The sequence below is a fragment of the Trachurus japonicus genome, chromosome 3 (assembly GCF_045865225.1).
Source record: "Trachurus japonicus isolate A0001 chromosome 3, Traja_1.0".
In the NCBI taxonomy this organism is placed as follows: domain Eukaryota; kingdom Metazoa; phylum Chordata; class Actinopteri; order Carangiformes; family Carangidae; genus Trachurus; species Trachurus japonicus.
In genome coordinates this window covers 14,768,090-14,784,530 of record NC_140909.1, presented here as the reverse complement: position 1 = coordinate 14,784,530, position 16,441 = coordinate 14,768,090, and the positions used below count along the sequence as shown (strand labels likewise).

At 38.8% G+C, this 16,441-nt stretch overlaps 1 protein-coding gene across 2 annotated transcripts in view; it reads right to left on the bottom strand.

Moving 5' to 3' along the window:
- Positions 1–2,294: 2,294 nt before the first annotated feature.
- The window catches only part of tspan15 (tetraspanin 15), a 28,753-nt gene continuing 14,606 nt past the window's right edge, over positions 2,295–16,441 (bottom strand). For both annotated transcript variants that reach the window (XM_085763470.1, XM_085763462.1), the window contains exons 5-8: positions 7,700–7,816; positions 4,976–5,026; positions 4,072–4,188; positions 2,295–2,466 (exon numbers count right to left, since the gene is read on the bottom strand). In XM_085763470.1, coding sequence (XP_085619596.1) covers positions 2,299–2,466; positions 4,072–4,188; positions 4,976–5,026; positions 7,700–7,816 — 453 coding nt within the window. In that variant the 3' untranslated portion in view covers positions 2,295–2,298. The remainder of the gene's footprint in view (positions 2,467–4,071; positions 4,189–4,975; positions 5,027–7,699; positions 7,817–16,441) is intronic.

Sequence of the window (16,441 nt, the reverse complement as noted above, 5' to 3'; positions counted from 1 at the left end):
GTAGACTGTAGTAATGATAGTTACATAGAGATCACCATTACAGTCACTGAAATATACTTTACGTCATGTAATATTTACAACATCTGACATGCAGTACACAGGACAGGCTATAAGTACCGAGCTTCTTTGTTAAGTATCATGTAGTTTGCTTGGGATTCAGAAAAAATTATAACAAAATATACTGTAATTAATAGTTATTTGTTTCTGAGTTGAGTCAATACATTTTTTGTTAAAAAATGTCTTTACAGAAAAATGTCTCAAATGTTTCCTTGATAACTAGGATTGTAAATGTGTCTGTTAAATGAGATGGTATGGTCCCTTTAACTCATCATCATTAGATGTTTGGCTTAATGAGGCAGATAAATGAAGTTACCCGAGTGGAAACAACTGCCTGATAGCACCATTATCTAAAAAGAATATACAGTCTATAAAACTCAGACTTCATATGCTCTTCTTCTGTGTGTTTATATGTCTCCTCATTACTGACAAAAAGAAAAAAAAAATCTAGTTTGTAAATGTAGCATACCTGCAATTGAGCTGCATTGACTGATTCATTCTACAGTTTTTTGTTAAATTTGCAAATATGTTTATAAGAATAAAGTCATGTTAAAAGTCTTTGTCATTCCTAAGTGCAACGTGGACTACAGTGTAAAAACCTTGGTAAATCCTGTTTGGCCTTAAATCATGTTGAATAAAGGCAATAACTTCAAAGAACCCACTTGAAATGCTTGAAAAACAAGAAATCCTTGATGTAAGTCAGTAACGTGTAGCCACACAAACAAAGGCAGCAGGTTTGATATTAAAAAAAAAAAAAAAATCTACTTCCAGAAAGTTTAGTTCTTTGGTCTCTTCACATCAAATCAAAGAAACTTCAGTAGCACAATAACTTCATGTTATTCACATCTGTAAAATGTACAGGTAATACTACACAGGATCATATGTTGCAGGTTGTTCTAAGGCAATTCCATATACTCTGCATCTTGGCCAGCCTAGTGTTATATACGTATATCAGCACTTTGTCCTTGAAATTACACATCTAATTGTCTTTCATCGACCCCTCTTGAGGCAAGTGTAAAAACTACATTATATTCAGTGAAACATTTTTTCAGGTGGAGTAGAAGTATAAAATCATAGGGAAGTGGACTTGAGGGTTGAGGGTGCACAAAGTGCTGGCACGTTGACACTGTCGACTGGAAAATTATTCCTGTGAGTGGTCAGGTCTCAGCAAGAAAACCACTTTGGTTATAGTTTGGGGGAAACTAGCCATTTCAGTTAAATGTTAATGAAGCAAATGTCATACTTTAGATTTAACTTTAAGTTACAATGTTTTTTAGTGTGGCAGGTTTGTTCTTTAAATCATTTTTTTGTGCAAAAAAATATATATAATTGTGTCTCTAACTGTGAGGAAATAAAAAATGAGTAGTACATAAATGTAATTTCTATACTTAGCAATGACCATTAACTATCCTCTTGTTATGGCAAAGTCACTGCATTGACATTCATTTATTAAACCAACTTACAGTTGATAGTGCTTTGCATTTACTCTTCGTGCAGCGGCAGACTTGAGTTGATCAGAGCTTTTTAGATAAGGCCAAGAATGAGAGCTCTATAGACGACAGGACATGGCGTAAAGTTTCACTGAGCACTTGGGATGTATAGTATATGCAGCATATACTTTTTTATTCTTAAGGCTTATATTGAAAATAAATGATTTTCAGTCTCAAACCTCAAGGTAGATATTTCCTGCTTTCACACAACAGAACTGGTCCTACTGTATCTGGTACTGCAGGCTTTTTGGCAAGAGTAGTGGTTGTATGGTGAGACCGGAAAACAAACATAGGTAGGTATGTGAGTCAGTGCTGTGGATTTCATGTAATATATATACAGTATATCATAACACACCAGAAGCAAAAGTGATTGTATTAGTTGTTCCCTGAGAGTGTGTGAGGCACAGTTGAAAGTACACATCTAAATGAGCTCTGATTTCCCACTCGCACATTATAATACACAGTAATTTATAATTATTCCGTTTCTACAGTAATTTCATAGGAAAAATTTAAAAATTAACATTTACTATCAAACCCCTTAAAAAAAACAACCTTCTTCCCAATAAAAACAAAACAAAAAAACAAATCTATTTCCTCCATAGTGGAGCGAGCTTGTCATCAACCTGCCGTTCAAAGGCAGATTCCCACAGTGGCTGCAGCAGTATCTTGATCGACTGGAGTGATATAACCGACTGTGAACGCTGGCAGGAGTCTGTTTTCTGCTCTCAGTTTTTTTTTCTGTCTCCATCAATCAGTCGATCTCTGGCATACACTTAAACCATTTGGACACACGGCCCGGGCTCTTGGTTCGTCTTTGCTGTGCATGTGAGTCCAGCAGTCCATCCGTGGAGTGACCGCACTCAATGATGGCATCTTCTACACGAGTGATATACAGCCAGCTGATTATAACACCGAAGAACTAGAGAGAGAGAGAGAGGAAAAGAGAAATACAATCAGTGTGTATGTGAAATCATTAAGTCAAGTCAGTCTAAGATGACAGCTCTTTTTCTACAATCTACCTGGGTAATATTGCACCTCATATATTGGGGCGAGACAAATATCTTTTAAAAATATTATTAGCAGCTAGTAAGAAAACCGTAACTCGAAGCTGGCTACAGACAACACCTCCAGCAGAGTCAGACTGGATCAATATTGTGACCAATATCCAAAATATGGAAAGGATGACCTTTTTGTTAAATCTACAGACTGATAAATATTTGCACTATCGGGAAAAATGGATTGAAAAAAGAGATGCTCATTGAGCCATCATTGTATTTGTAACTCCACCAGTATAACGTCTGAATGAATGTATGGGTGACCAACTGTTTGTCCTATGTCTCTCTGTATGTTGTCTATGTTCCTTCTATAAAAATAAAGTACAAAAACGTCTAAGATGATTTAGTAGCATATGTGTGCTGAAACCATGACATGAAATGGAAAAACATTTTAGATGAATGATGAAAAATGTTTAACGTTTCCTTCGTTAGTCAGACCTACAGTTGCCACAGATCCAGTGCTTTTTAAACTAGATGGTAATTAAATCAATATCAAACTGCAGCGATGTCATATTGTAAGACTTCTGTCAAAGATGTGTCCTTGCACTGCTGAACAGAACTGAGATGTTTAATTCATGTCGGCCATAGAGTGACGAGTGAGGAGACATGAAATAGGGCAAATGAGAATCACCTCATGTATGGGCTGGATGAGTGACTTACACCTTCTGCCCACTGAAGCTTATCATACTTATTAAAGTCAAGCATCATCTCTATTCATACATTCATAGCTGCCCACGTGTGTGTGTGTGTGTGTGTGTGTGTGCATGCATGTGTGTTTGGACTTGCATCATGTGAGTTATGCGATGTGAGAGGACAGAAATGACAATGTGATGAAAAATAACCTCTATCACTCTCACATCCTCCGCTAGATCTGAGTAAAAAGGAAAATGGGTATGAAGTGAAAATGCAAATGTATGAGCCCATTATGTGTTTCTTCAACATTCAACAAATAACAAAGACAATTTCAAAAGGTTTGTAGTTTTAAACTCAATTCGAATATAATATTGTATTTGTCATTAGTTTGATATATTGGAAACTGTGCCTGTTTCATTTGAACCCTTAATGAAACTAGCCAGTGTGCAAATATTGTCCTGCTTATTTTATCACTGCTAACACATTGGAGTCTTCACATATAGCCGGCGTAGAGGAATTTACATTTCCTCCTGCTCACAGGAGTCATTTCTATTAGACAGGCTGTTGAATGTAGATTAAAATTTGATTTCACGGTGCGTCTGATATTCACACAAACAAACAAACAAACAAACAAACAAACTACAGTAGCACTCGTTAAATCCCTTCGAGCAGGGAGAGGGTTAACCATTTGAGTTAAAAAGAGTTCAGTTAAAAGATTAAACCAGCTATGATGAGATCAACACACACACATACATAAATGGACATTTTCCAGAGAAGGCATTGATGTCATATACTGAACAATGGCTTCATCGTCAATCTTGCGCGTGTGTGTGTACCTGAGGCAGTAGGATCCCTAACAGCAGCCCAGCCATAATCTTATAGTTGTCCATCAGCCAGATGAAGAAAGCGTCAGTGCAGCCTCTGATGTGAATGGTTTCAGTCAGGGACAAACGCTAAGAGAAACATAATAATAACATCCATCAGTTTTCACAATTACACCCAGTTAAACAAGTTATACAATGATTTCAGTCAACACCTGAAAACATGTATTTTACCTTTCACAACACTAATAAACAAATACACAGTAAGCCTCATTATTAAAATGAAAATACACTTTTTTTAAACCATTACGAAGTAAACAACAGTAACTGCAATAAAATGACAAAAATCTGTGTTTGCATTAGTTCCAGGTGAATCTAATTTATAGGATTATGGTAGAGGTGGCAACAAAGGTGAAGACTGAGAGTGACAGAAAACAAGATAAATCAAGGGCGAATTTTCAATGAACATTTTCTTGATGAAGAAAACCATGGTCGCAGTAACAGAAATTCAATCCTGGACTTATCTACCACGACCAGAGAGAGAGAGAGAGGTGCTAAAGACACCGACAGGGCCATTAAAACTTCTAGGATTAGTCCAGTCCTGATGATGACCAGAGCAACTATGGAGAGAGCAGCAAACTCTTTAGTTGGGCCTTACTTCTGCTAGATCTATAAGGAATGAAACCTGCACATTAATGAATACAGCCAAGTGTTTTTCTGTGCTTTCATTTTCATTGTTGTTCTTGCTTTGGACGACAGTCAGGAGCCACAGTATCCATGTTGCAGTGTCTATTGCCACTTCAAGTTCTGTGTTTTAAAGCGGGAATTTCCAGTTGAGAGGAACTGCACTTTAATGGAGGCAAAAGACACGTCGGTCTTTTCTTAATTCAGTCATGTAAGTCAGTCTTCATTATCTTACCTCTGCCTCTAGCACCTTGTAGCCACAGAAAGTATTCACAACTTCATTCGGCTGGAGGGGAGAGAAGCAGAGAGACACAGGAGATAAAAGTTAAAAGGGAGGAATAAAAAGCAGCTGGGAGACCGACAGTAACCTGTGAAAGGCTTTGAGCATCAAGGGGAGTCAACAGCAGAGAAAAGAAGACAAGCTTTCAGTCAAAACTATCCTTAGAGGTTGGATTTGTACAAAAAACAGAGGCGCGCGCACACACACACACACACACACACACACCTAAACTGCCTTAGACTGTGCGGTGTGTGTGTGTATGTGTGTGTGTGCGTGTGTGTGTCTGTGTCTGTGTGTGTGTGTGACCAAGCCTTTTCCATTTTGAAATATTGAAATATATTCATGTATTCAAATAAGATAAGATAAACTGCTAGTCTCATGTGGCCGTCTGCCACAGAAAGAAGAGGAGGAAAGGGGTGATCACAGTTTTTAAGTCATTATACAAGTTTCAGGTATTTTTTAGTGGATATTTCTTATTCATTACTTTGGGATTGGTACGATTAAGTGGAAATGTGGGGGACACTCATTAAACCAAAACCAAACTGTCATTGTATTTTCCATGAGCCGTCTATGAAATATCACAATTAATTATAACTTAAAGGGATAGTTCACCCAAATTTCACCCATTATGCCGACTAAGGGTTGGGAGAAGTTTCAGAGTCCTCCGTGCCTTTTAGGAGTTACAAGGGGGATCCGCGCAGCACTGCACTGCCATATGAGGGTAGCGAACGGGGCTCACTTTTCTTTGTGCAAAAAGACCACCACACACCAAAAAACATCCAAATACCTCCATACTGCTCGTCTGTAATGTCCCTCTTGTATTGAAGCCCCGACATGAGAAATTGTTCCGAAAAAAATTAAATAAGTCTATATTTTAAGCTTGTTTGTAGCGGAAGCTCCCAGTGGCTCTGCCTGTGTCTGTGCAAATCGACACCCAGTTCTGCTCTGCCGGTGTGGACGAAGAAAAGTGAGCCCTGTTCGCAACCGTCATATGGCAATGCAGTGCTGCACGGAGCCCCCCTGTAACTCCAAAAAGGCACGGATGACTCTGAAACTTCTCCCAACCCTTAGTCGACATGAGGGTGAGTAGAAAATGAGTGAAATTTGGGTGAACTATCCCTTTAAGAGGAAAACAAACTACCAAAATTGAAAAAAAAGCAAGTATGATTCACAGATATCAACTTGATAAATAGGAGGTGATGTTGACTCTTCTGTGTTAATTTTATCGGAAAGTTGGGAAAAGTCCACATAGAAACTCGTTGCACACTCAAATGCAGTTAATTGCTCTTCAGCTCCCTGCTCAGATTGCAGTAGATAATTCAACATTTGAATGACTGTCCCCGCACTTACTGGAGCCACTATTCATGAACTGTAATTGATGATTTATAATGTATGGATGTGCAGCTTAATATGGAAACCATGTATCATCTCAATATGAATAATAAACCCTTTTTTCAGAATCTTTAACAAATGACCTTCGAGAAAGACATCAGCTGTATCTATTGTACCAAATAAATGGCATTTTGAAGAATAGAGTGCATATGTATTAAAAAATACCTGATACTTCTCACACAACAGTCACAAGTATTGAAAATAAAGTTGTCAGTCAGTAACATGACCTCCATTCTGCTGCTGAGCTTGTGCATCGTGTGTTGTCATTGTCATCTTTCTTCATCTGTCAACTCCTAAATGTCGAGACCAGATGTGTTCTTGAGCAATTTGATCAACAAACCACATTATTGCAATGTGAGACTTTCAGTATAGAGAGATGATGAATCCTGGAGGCAGTGGCTCAAGTTATTTTAATAGTTATTAAAAAAAATTGATAAAGTGAACAACAAGAGAAAGTATTATTTGTCACTTTTTCATGTCTTAACATTAAATTACAATTTTACACTAACTGCCTTTAGGCTCTATAATAATGTTTCCTTTATTGTTAACAGAAGTGAGCCACACAGCTACAACACTAATAGAGAAAATACTAAAACAATGGCATGAGAAATAAATTAAATGATGAGAGTCGTCATATACTATGCTGTTTCTTAACAGGAAAATAACCAGTTGACATTTTTCTCACCTTGGTATGAGAGCAATAAGTCAAACTTTTGCAATAAGAAATGTTATTGCATAGGTGTGGTAACTGAAGTGAGTATTTACAAGGACCAGTGGTTTCCCTCTCATGAGCTCAGCCATGAGGGAGTGTAATCTTGTTCGTCTGGCTGTCTCTATATAAACTCAGGGAGAGTGTAGGTGTTTAAATTAAAGGTAACAACTGTGATGTTTTGTGTGGGAGAAAATTGCCTGTGAGTGTGTCTAGCATAGAACAAGCTTTAATCACCATCCTAAGGATGAGGAGATGCAGTTTAAATGCAACACCACACTATTACAGCCATTATTATAATGACATATGAACTGAAGCGAATGTTCGGGCGTTCAACAGACCTGTAATAAATAAATTAAGCCATAATGTTACAGATGCTTGTGTCCAACACCGACCTTCAAACGCCCACATATACAGTATAATAACAACAAGTAGAACCAAGAGTGGAAGAAATGGTGGTAGTATTACCTATATAAGGAAGCTTATAACAGACAGTAACAACAGTATTGGTGTCTATATCATCTGGTAAATTGAAGTTGTAAATAATAACCAACAGTTAAAGTGATAGTGATACTAACCTTGGTAGTAACGCAGCAGGTATAAGGGACGCCACAGGCCAACGGACCAGGTGCAGAGCAGTTGTGGTACATGTTGACCGCCCAGTCTTTATACTCTTGACCTCCGCAACACTTAAACTGCCAGAGATGAGAAAAGTGGGGGAGAAAGAAAGAGGAGACATGAGGGCAGAAATTTCATTGGAAGAAGGGAGGAAGGAGGACAGACGAGCGATAAAGAGGGAGATTGAAGACGAAGAATGAGAGACAGAGGCAGGGAGGAGAGAGGGGAGATGAAAAGTAAACAACTCTGGAAACATTATCGCTGCTGTGCTCATGCAACGCCAGTAACACTTTGCAATGAAATGAACCATAATTAATGACAATCTGCATCTGATTATGAGTCTGTTTTCATACTGGGTGTTTGTCTCTCTTTTGCTTTGCCAAGATCTGCACACAGGTGGTGGTAAGGTAGAGCAACATGGTTTCAATCAATTACGATATTACAATATAACATCGAACAGTATCATAGCTTCTTTTTGAATTAATATTGTATCTCAATCACAAACATTTTTATCATTTTCTCTGAATCATTAATTTGGACAAGAGACATTTGTAAATGATCAGTACAATCAATTGACCCTTCGCGTAAGCCCCGCCCCCTTGGTTACTGTTGCTACGGCGGGCAAGCTTTCACTCCCAGCCATGCTCCTGGCAGTATTTGGTATCGATTTCAAAGGAAATATCAGCAAATTTCTGGATAAACTGTTCTGAGATAATAGAGAGAAGAAGTCACAAAGATCATTCATAGTTTTCAGTGACGTGACTCGCGCAGGAGGATAAAACATCTGTTCAACGACACGACTGGACAATGTACAGAGCAGCAGTAAGGACTGGTAATTTTACCGTCTATCAACCCACGAAGACTTACGTCATCTCACTGGTCATGAAACGTTGTCAAACTGCAAGTTTTTGGGCGATTGTGAACCACATACAGCTTTCGCTGCTGTTTTTTTTTCTCCCACCGCTGTATCAGTCAGTGAAAGCAGTCCCTGCCTGGAGGATCCCTCGCCTAAAAGCCCAGGTAAACGCGGTAAAAATACAGCTGTCATTTCGGAGGTGAACATATGGTTATCCCCATATTTACACTTGCTCAAGTCGAAAAAAAAGTCAGCTCGTATCTGAACATCTCTATATTGCTGCTGCCGCCGCCGCCACCGCCATAGTAGCAGCAGCAACAACAACATCCTTCTCTACAAACAAATGTTTTTCGTCCTAGTCTCAAAATGTGTCCACAAAAGCAAACGTAATGACTCACTGCGGAAAGCTTGCCAGGCCTATAGTTACGGTTGCTAACGTAGGATTGGACAATAGCCGTTGGTGGGAGGAGTTGGCGAAGGGTCAATTAGCAATGATCCAGTAAAATGAATCGTTTTCCCTCATTTCTTCATATCTCAATACATATAATAACAACAAATAACAAAATAAATCCTCTTTAAATCCTCGATGTTCTCCAGATGTGTCCTATTGTTCACAACAGAGAAAACTTAAATCCAAAGTCAAAATAACATCTCACTCACTCTACAACAAACCCAGCCACTATTTGAAAGCAGCAGCCTCAAAGACTGAAGTGTTTCCCCTTCAATCAATAACACTAACAGCCCCACACAGCAAATTGATACCTGACAACCTCCTGCTGTTGGTTCACAGACACAAAATAGTGTGACACCAACCAATTATATTTTATTGCTCTCTATTTCAGCCATTACTGACAAAACCCTCAGGAAAACATCTGTACTTCATGGGAACAATGAATAAGGTTTGATAAGCATTGATTATTGCTTTAGGCTGTGAGCCTTTGAATAACATTGAAACTCTTTCATTATTTGGTTTGATTAAGTGTTACTATGTAATATTGTTTGAAGGCTGTGAAGACAAATGGTCTGTCCATGTGTAAAAACCATATAATTTTGACGACAACAGAGCATTTGTCAATGTGGACATTTTGACTTGTCGTGGCAGTAAAGTCATAATATTAATAGAATGCAGCAAGAAGAGCACAACCTCAAATTATAACTCTCAATCCACATCATACCTATCCTCTAATGTCACTTTTTACTGTAGATATGAGACACACAGCTGCTGCAGAGAGCGCACACGCAGAGAAACTCAAGAGCCATTATCATCTGTGCTATGTAGTCATTTAGTAAGACAAATGCTTTTTTTGAGAAAGAGAAAGTGAGTCAGAGAGGCAGTGAGAGCCAAGAAGAGGACAAATAACATGAAGGGTCAGACAGAAAGAGAGTAAGAGGGTGAGACGAGAAATAAAGAGAGAAGATGAATAAATGAATGAAAATGAAGCTGCTCTTTGCCAGGCGGTGCGATCAGTATGCTGACATGATGCCGGTGTGCCAGGAAGTTACTACTCCTTCTCACTGGCGGGACGCCACGGGACGCCCATCACTGGGTCAGGGCCCAAACAAAAGTCAAAGGAAAGTAAAGCAGTTATGACGAGATTAATGTCTGCAAATAAATCCAAAAGTAAAGTTGACACTTAAGTTTCCAATTTATTAGCAGCAGCTGTACAGGAAACAATCTGGTCCAACAGTTGTGCAGTAAACCCTTTCTCCGTGAAGATTGATATCGAGTGCGGCTCAGGGGGTTTTGCATCCTCACGGGAGCAACGTGAAGCACCAATCCCTCAAAACACTTGTCAACACCAACGAGACGGCAGGAAAAGGTGAAGTCCCTCCATCCTCTCAGACTATAAAGAGACTCTCCACAGTCACTTTCAGATCGATGGCTGGATTACACAACAATTTGCTGGCTATACAGCAAAACACAAAGTCAAGTGAAATGGGACTAGTTTTTCATGGGTTTCCTCCTCTTTTCATCCCTGTTTCAATCACACACTGTTTCTATTAGACCCTGAAACAAAGACTTCTCTACTGGTGTCACAAATTGACCCTTCTTTACTGTTTTCTTTTTCTGTTTTTTATTGTCTTCTTCACTGTTGGATGGGAAATATTCTTCAGATGTCAATAACTGGGAGAAAATCCTTCAGAGTTGGCTGTGTTTTGCAGAACATACAGAGGGGATGAGTGATTTTGTAGCCAACTGCTTGAGTGACTGATGACCAGCTGTTCACTGGCAGACTGGCTGAATGCATAACTAACTGGATGGCTAATTGGTTTCTCAAATGGTGTGCTGCAAAGATGCAAGTCAGTCCATTCTGTGCTCCCTGCCTTCATGATTACATGGAACCTATGCATGCTGTGGCACGCATGAGTGCTGACTGAAAATTATACAATTTATTTTTTTATTTTTATATTTTTGCTAAACTTGGTGGCTCACCCTCTCGCCCTCCATCTCAAATTATTTATAGTTGGTGCCATAAGGTACTAAAACATCTCAACAGAATTTGGAAGCAGTGTATAATTACAAAACCATTAAATACAAATTGGGTTCAGGGTCATGGATGGGGTTAACTCAGGGTGACAAGGAACCCAGTAGACCGCACACGCAAACCTATGATTTTTTCCTGATATACCTAGATCATTTGAACATTAATAAGATGTATGAGATTAATCATGCGGCAAGTTAATAGGGAGAGATCACTCTTTGGTGAAGCTGTTAAAGGGGAACTATATGCAAGATTTTTACCATTATTAAAACAGCTTCGGAGTAATTGTGATCGTTAAATGACTTGTTACAGGGAGAATGGAGGCTCTCTGCCTTCCCTAGCATCTCTTGAAAACCAACCTGGCAAGATCAGCGCCTCTGACCCAGTACGCCAGATCTTATCCTGCAAGAAACTGCTTTACGGCACTACAACACAAACCCGGTAATCTGTAATCTCTTGTTTATGACAGTTAAAACGACACAAAGAACAGCAAAACATGCACTGCAGAAAATGTTTTTGCCAAAACAGTGAAAAAGCGACTGGACTTGAATAGTTCCCCCTTTTAAAACCCAAAATGTGACCCAATTTACCAACTTCTTGTTTAAACCCACAATTTTTAACAGAGATTGTGTAAAATCTCCATCTTAACAGCACTTAGCTACTAAAGCTGTAAGATGTAGTGAAGTGGAATATAAAGTAGCATAAAATTGAATTAGAAAAGTACAAACACCTAAAATTGCATTCCTATTTAATTACAGTACCTTCTCTCCATTGCTAACTCTTATCATCATTCAGCCTTCAGGACACATGGATTTTAACAATTATGTGTGAGAACAAAGGCATACGTCTTACAGAGCTAATAACAAAAAGGTAAAAGACTAAACCACCACGGCAACACAGGAAACTTCTAAAATGAAACAAAAAACTTTTTCTGATTTCAAAACTAATCCCTACCACAACTAATCATCCAGTGTCTCACTCCCCGCGACTGAGCACATGTGTTTACTAATAATAATGTGACATTTCATATTGGTACTGAAATGCTAAGTCGGCATCGGAAATTAAATCACACACAATCGGTTGCTTCTTACTTTCTCTCTGTGTTGAGAAATGAAATGAAATGAAATGAAATAGGTTGTGCAGTCTACGTCTTAAATTTAGGCTTGGTGGTTTTGTCAGACAAGGTTGATGTAAAAACAAATCAGGATTTTAGCGGAACAGCACCTTGGATATTGCTTAGAAGGGACTGTCGGTATGTTGTGTTACTCGGGTGTCTGATATCAACATGTAAATGAGAAGAGCTTTATTGGAAATTAGGAGGAACTAAACTACTGTGTATGTGAGCGAGTAGGACAGAAACAGACAGAATGCAAATGTGATGCCATGATGGTTTAACAACTGTTTTCAACTATGTACTCAATTTTGCACATCAACCTCTACAAAGCGTTGGTCTAGTCTTGTTTACTTGGGTCTGTTTTCTCAGAGGATGTTTAGATGCCTTTGAATCAGTATTGGTAGTTTGTACAGTCATGGTAGATGTTAGTGGGGAAAAAATAGCACTTTCCATCAGCACAGTAGCAGCTCAAAATATTTTTTTTTTTAACATTTTTCAACTTAAATTCAATGTAGTGTGAGAGCTGGTTAGATTATATATAGCCTCCTGCTTATAGATGCAAAAGCTGGTGGAAAACAAGTCATGTGTTTTGAAAAGCACACAAAAACAAGTACTAGTATGTATGCAATCTATCAGTCAAAACAACTGCAACATAATATAAAGGAGGAGGTCGTATGTTATGGAGACGCTCCGCTGGAGCAGCAGAGGATCTACAGTGACACAACCTGAACAAACAATCTATTCGCCTATGAATAATGGACTGTTTCTGCCAATGTTAAGCCAGCCTCCTATTTAATGGATGGACACAGTCTGTGGACCCAACTGATCAATCGGGGCTTCTCCAGGTCTAACAGATGAGACCAGGTGTGACAAATGGACAGGTGGAGTTACAGATTGGTTCTTGAGAGAGCAACACTATCCTATGCATTTTAAATAATTTAAATATAACACTTTAATCCTCCTCATTTCATCATTTATCATTTATTTTTTCCCTTTTGGTGGAACAATTCCACCAATAAATGTTCAATACTCAAGGTAAAAGGTCAACGAACTAGTTATTTATCCAGTATATTCGGATTATCCAGAGATTTTTTAAGAAAAAAACTACTTAATTAATATTTAACCTCGATGATAAAATCTTGACTAAAAAAGCAGCAGTCTGCAGCACCTTGGGGCAAATTTCTTATATGTGACATTGAGCTATATGAATTAAATAGACTGGCCTTGATTTACATCTTCATCACGTTGAAGAAAATGAGTGACATCACATCACTAAAGATACAGTGTGTGACACAATGTACAGACTAAGGTGCTGTGTGTGCACAGTAAGCACGTATGTGTGCAAAGACTCACACGCACACACAGACATTTCAATATTAAGATATATTATTATTTTGTTCAAATATTTAAGTTTGCATGGTACAGTTAATGTGTGCTTTGTAAAATAAGAACACATTAAACTGTACAACTGCCTTGACTTGTCTTTGCCAAAATGCCAACAACGATGCCTGTGATGAATCAGAAATGAACTCATAAATATGCATGTTCGCTTTTATGTCAAACAACCACACAGCACTTGGGAAATGAAGTCAGTGTCTGTCTGAATGACTGAATAGTTCTGTTGTTTGTGCTACTGCTGTAAGACTTCTAGATATGAACACACTCCAGCTACAGCACTACAGCAGCAGCTATGAGAACACAGAAAAACGTTCCCAACTATTTGAGCTATGAAGTGGACGAGTGCTGAAGAGAGAAATGAAAATTGGCAACTTATTACATTAAGACTTTTCATTCATCAACATTATGATTAGTGCCATGATTAACTATGCAATGTAACATGTGGGATAGAGCAGTACTGGTGTCTCCCTCAGTGTGTAAGACACCAACGGCCATCTCTGGTGTAATAAATGTCACATTTGCATCAGGTGCAGCGGATAGACCTAGATTAACTCAGGATATGATATGAAATGCCACTAATCTATGGATTTATGTTATAGATCCAAGATAATATTTTTCTCATTTCCTATTGCAGATCTGATACAATGTAGTCGGTGGGACACACTGGGTTAGAGGGATAACAATGCTTCAAACAATTTAGTTACAACTGCAACTAACAATTATTTTCATTGCCACTCAGTTGGGTTTCTTTTTCATACTTGTAAATTGATCCCTTGAGAGAATAATCTTGTCCAAAACAGTCTAATTTCCTATCAATGAAGATGAGCCCAAAATTTTTACAATTGAAAATGTGGAACCGGAACATGTCCAATATCTCTGATTGAACGATGATGTTCTGATTATCAGACTATCTTCTACTGTTATCCTGTTAATCAGGTAATAATTTCCACTCTGATGAAGCGTAATATGACTGCACCTAAGGTCAAGCCCGATCTGGACATGTGGTACAACAGTGTCAAGTCTGACACTTAAATATCTCACAGGAAATCTACCAGACTCAGACAACAGCAGTTCTACACAAAAACAATGTGGGGTTTGTTTTTAGTTGACACTGAACTTTATATTTTCAAGGAAAGTCCCATCTGACCTTTAGAAAACATAGTTGACATTCCTGAGATGAAATTCCATGAAATGTTTTCCACTTGCTGGACATGAGGCTGTCAGCATGTGACAGGAATGAAATATTTACTACTATGAAGAACTGGGAAAAAACAAACAAACAAAAATTCATCCAATCCAACACCACCTATAATTCGCATGCAATCTTTAGCTCATCTTTTTTGCTACTGATGTGTCACCATCATTAGTCTATGGTCACCACTGACTCAACAGAAGCACACGAGGCAAAGCACAATTCAGTCCACTGTCCTCACAAACACAGATAAATCCACAAGTCCCATTATGTGTGGAAACAGGCTCAGTCCGCACAAACTTCCATGTCCTCCAGGAAAACACTTAAATCTCTCCTGCTGCAGGACCCTTGATCCAACCATTAGTTTTAGTCCATGACGGGACAATACTTATAGAGAAGGAGCTTTACAGCACTGCTGCCAAATGGCTCCCTACCATTACTGAAGCACTGTTTGTTGCTATCACGGCGGGCACATCACAGCACCAGTCAGTTAAGCTCTTCACAGAGCACATCACAGGATAAAATATGAAAAATTTGCTGCCAAAGGAAAACTGGCCTCCGTTTGTTTGGAACGACGGTAAAGTGGATCAGCTTTTGAAGTGAATAACCAAGTACAGGTTCATCTACGCTGTGGAGTAATGCCCAAACTTAAAAAGCCAAGGTCATATTTTGACCCAAACAAACTGAACAACCACTTTCTGAAGTCTCTCCAGCAGCAACGACTCCTCCTGACAGCGCGGCAACAGCCGACACTGATTATAGACTCTTTAAATCGATGGAGAATGGATGGACAGATTCATGAATGTCTTAATCTCGCAACCTGACAAGATAAGGACACTTAATGTAACTTGTGACAAACTGCTGACTGATCAATATTAGCATCATGGAGTCAAGTATGAAGAATTATAGTGCAATTTCATTATTTTCTTCTCCTTCCTCCTGAATGTCTCCAACATTGTGCGTCTGCTGTTTGGTGCCGAGTAGTTTGTGCACACTGGTGCTTTTTTCTTTTTCAATGAAAAACTGTTGAAAGTTGAACAAGTTGGACCAGACAAACAAACAATGAGCTGAAACTAGGTGTACATGCTGAGAGGATTATACTGAAGTAAGAGTTTGACAGTAAACTAATTAGAGCTTTGTCAGTGTGGCTTGATCAGTCTGACTCACACCTCCACAACTGTCATCACATTTAGATTTGAATGTGAATCATTTCCAAATAATCCCACTTCTTCAAACCAATGCGAAAAAGCCTCCACAAAAAACATGCAAAAATCATCATGACTGCCTAAACTGAAAAACAGACAGTAAGAGATGTGAATTTGAATAGTAAATTGTTATGGGAAGGCACCTGCTGAGTCTGCCAATGTGCTAAAGTGAAAGTTCAGACTCGTGGATTCAAGTTTTTACAAGCTGACCAGGCCGACAGCGGCGGGATGTGCAGGTGCTTCAGCTCCCATTTGCCTAACCACCAACTCAGCTGCCACACAACCAGGTAAGTAACCACTTACAGTACGAGCCTTCAAGCATCTAGGATATCATTTAATAAAGACACGATCTTGCTGCACTGGCTAAACGCTTACACAGTCCCTCATGGCATGAGGCTGTGGAGACCTGCAGACTGAAGGAACATTTGTCTTTTCTCTTCTGTTAACAAGTGGA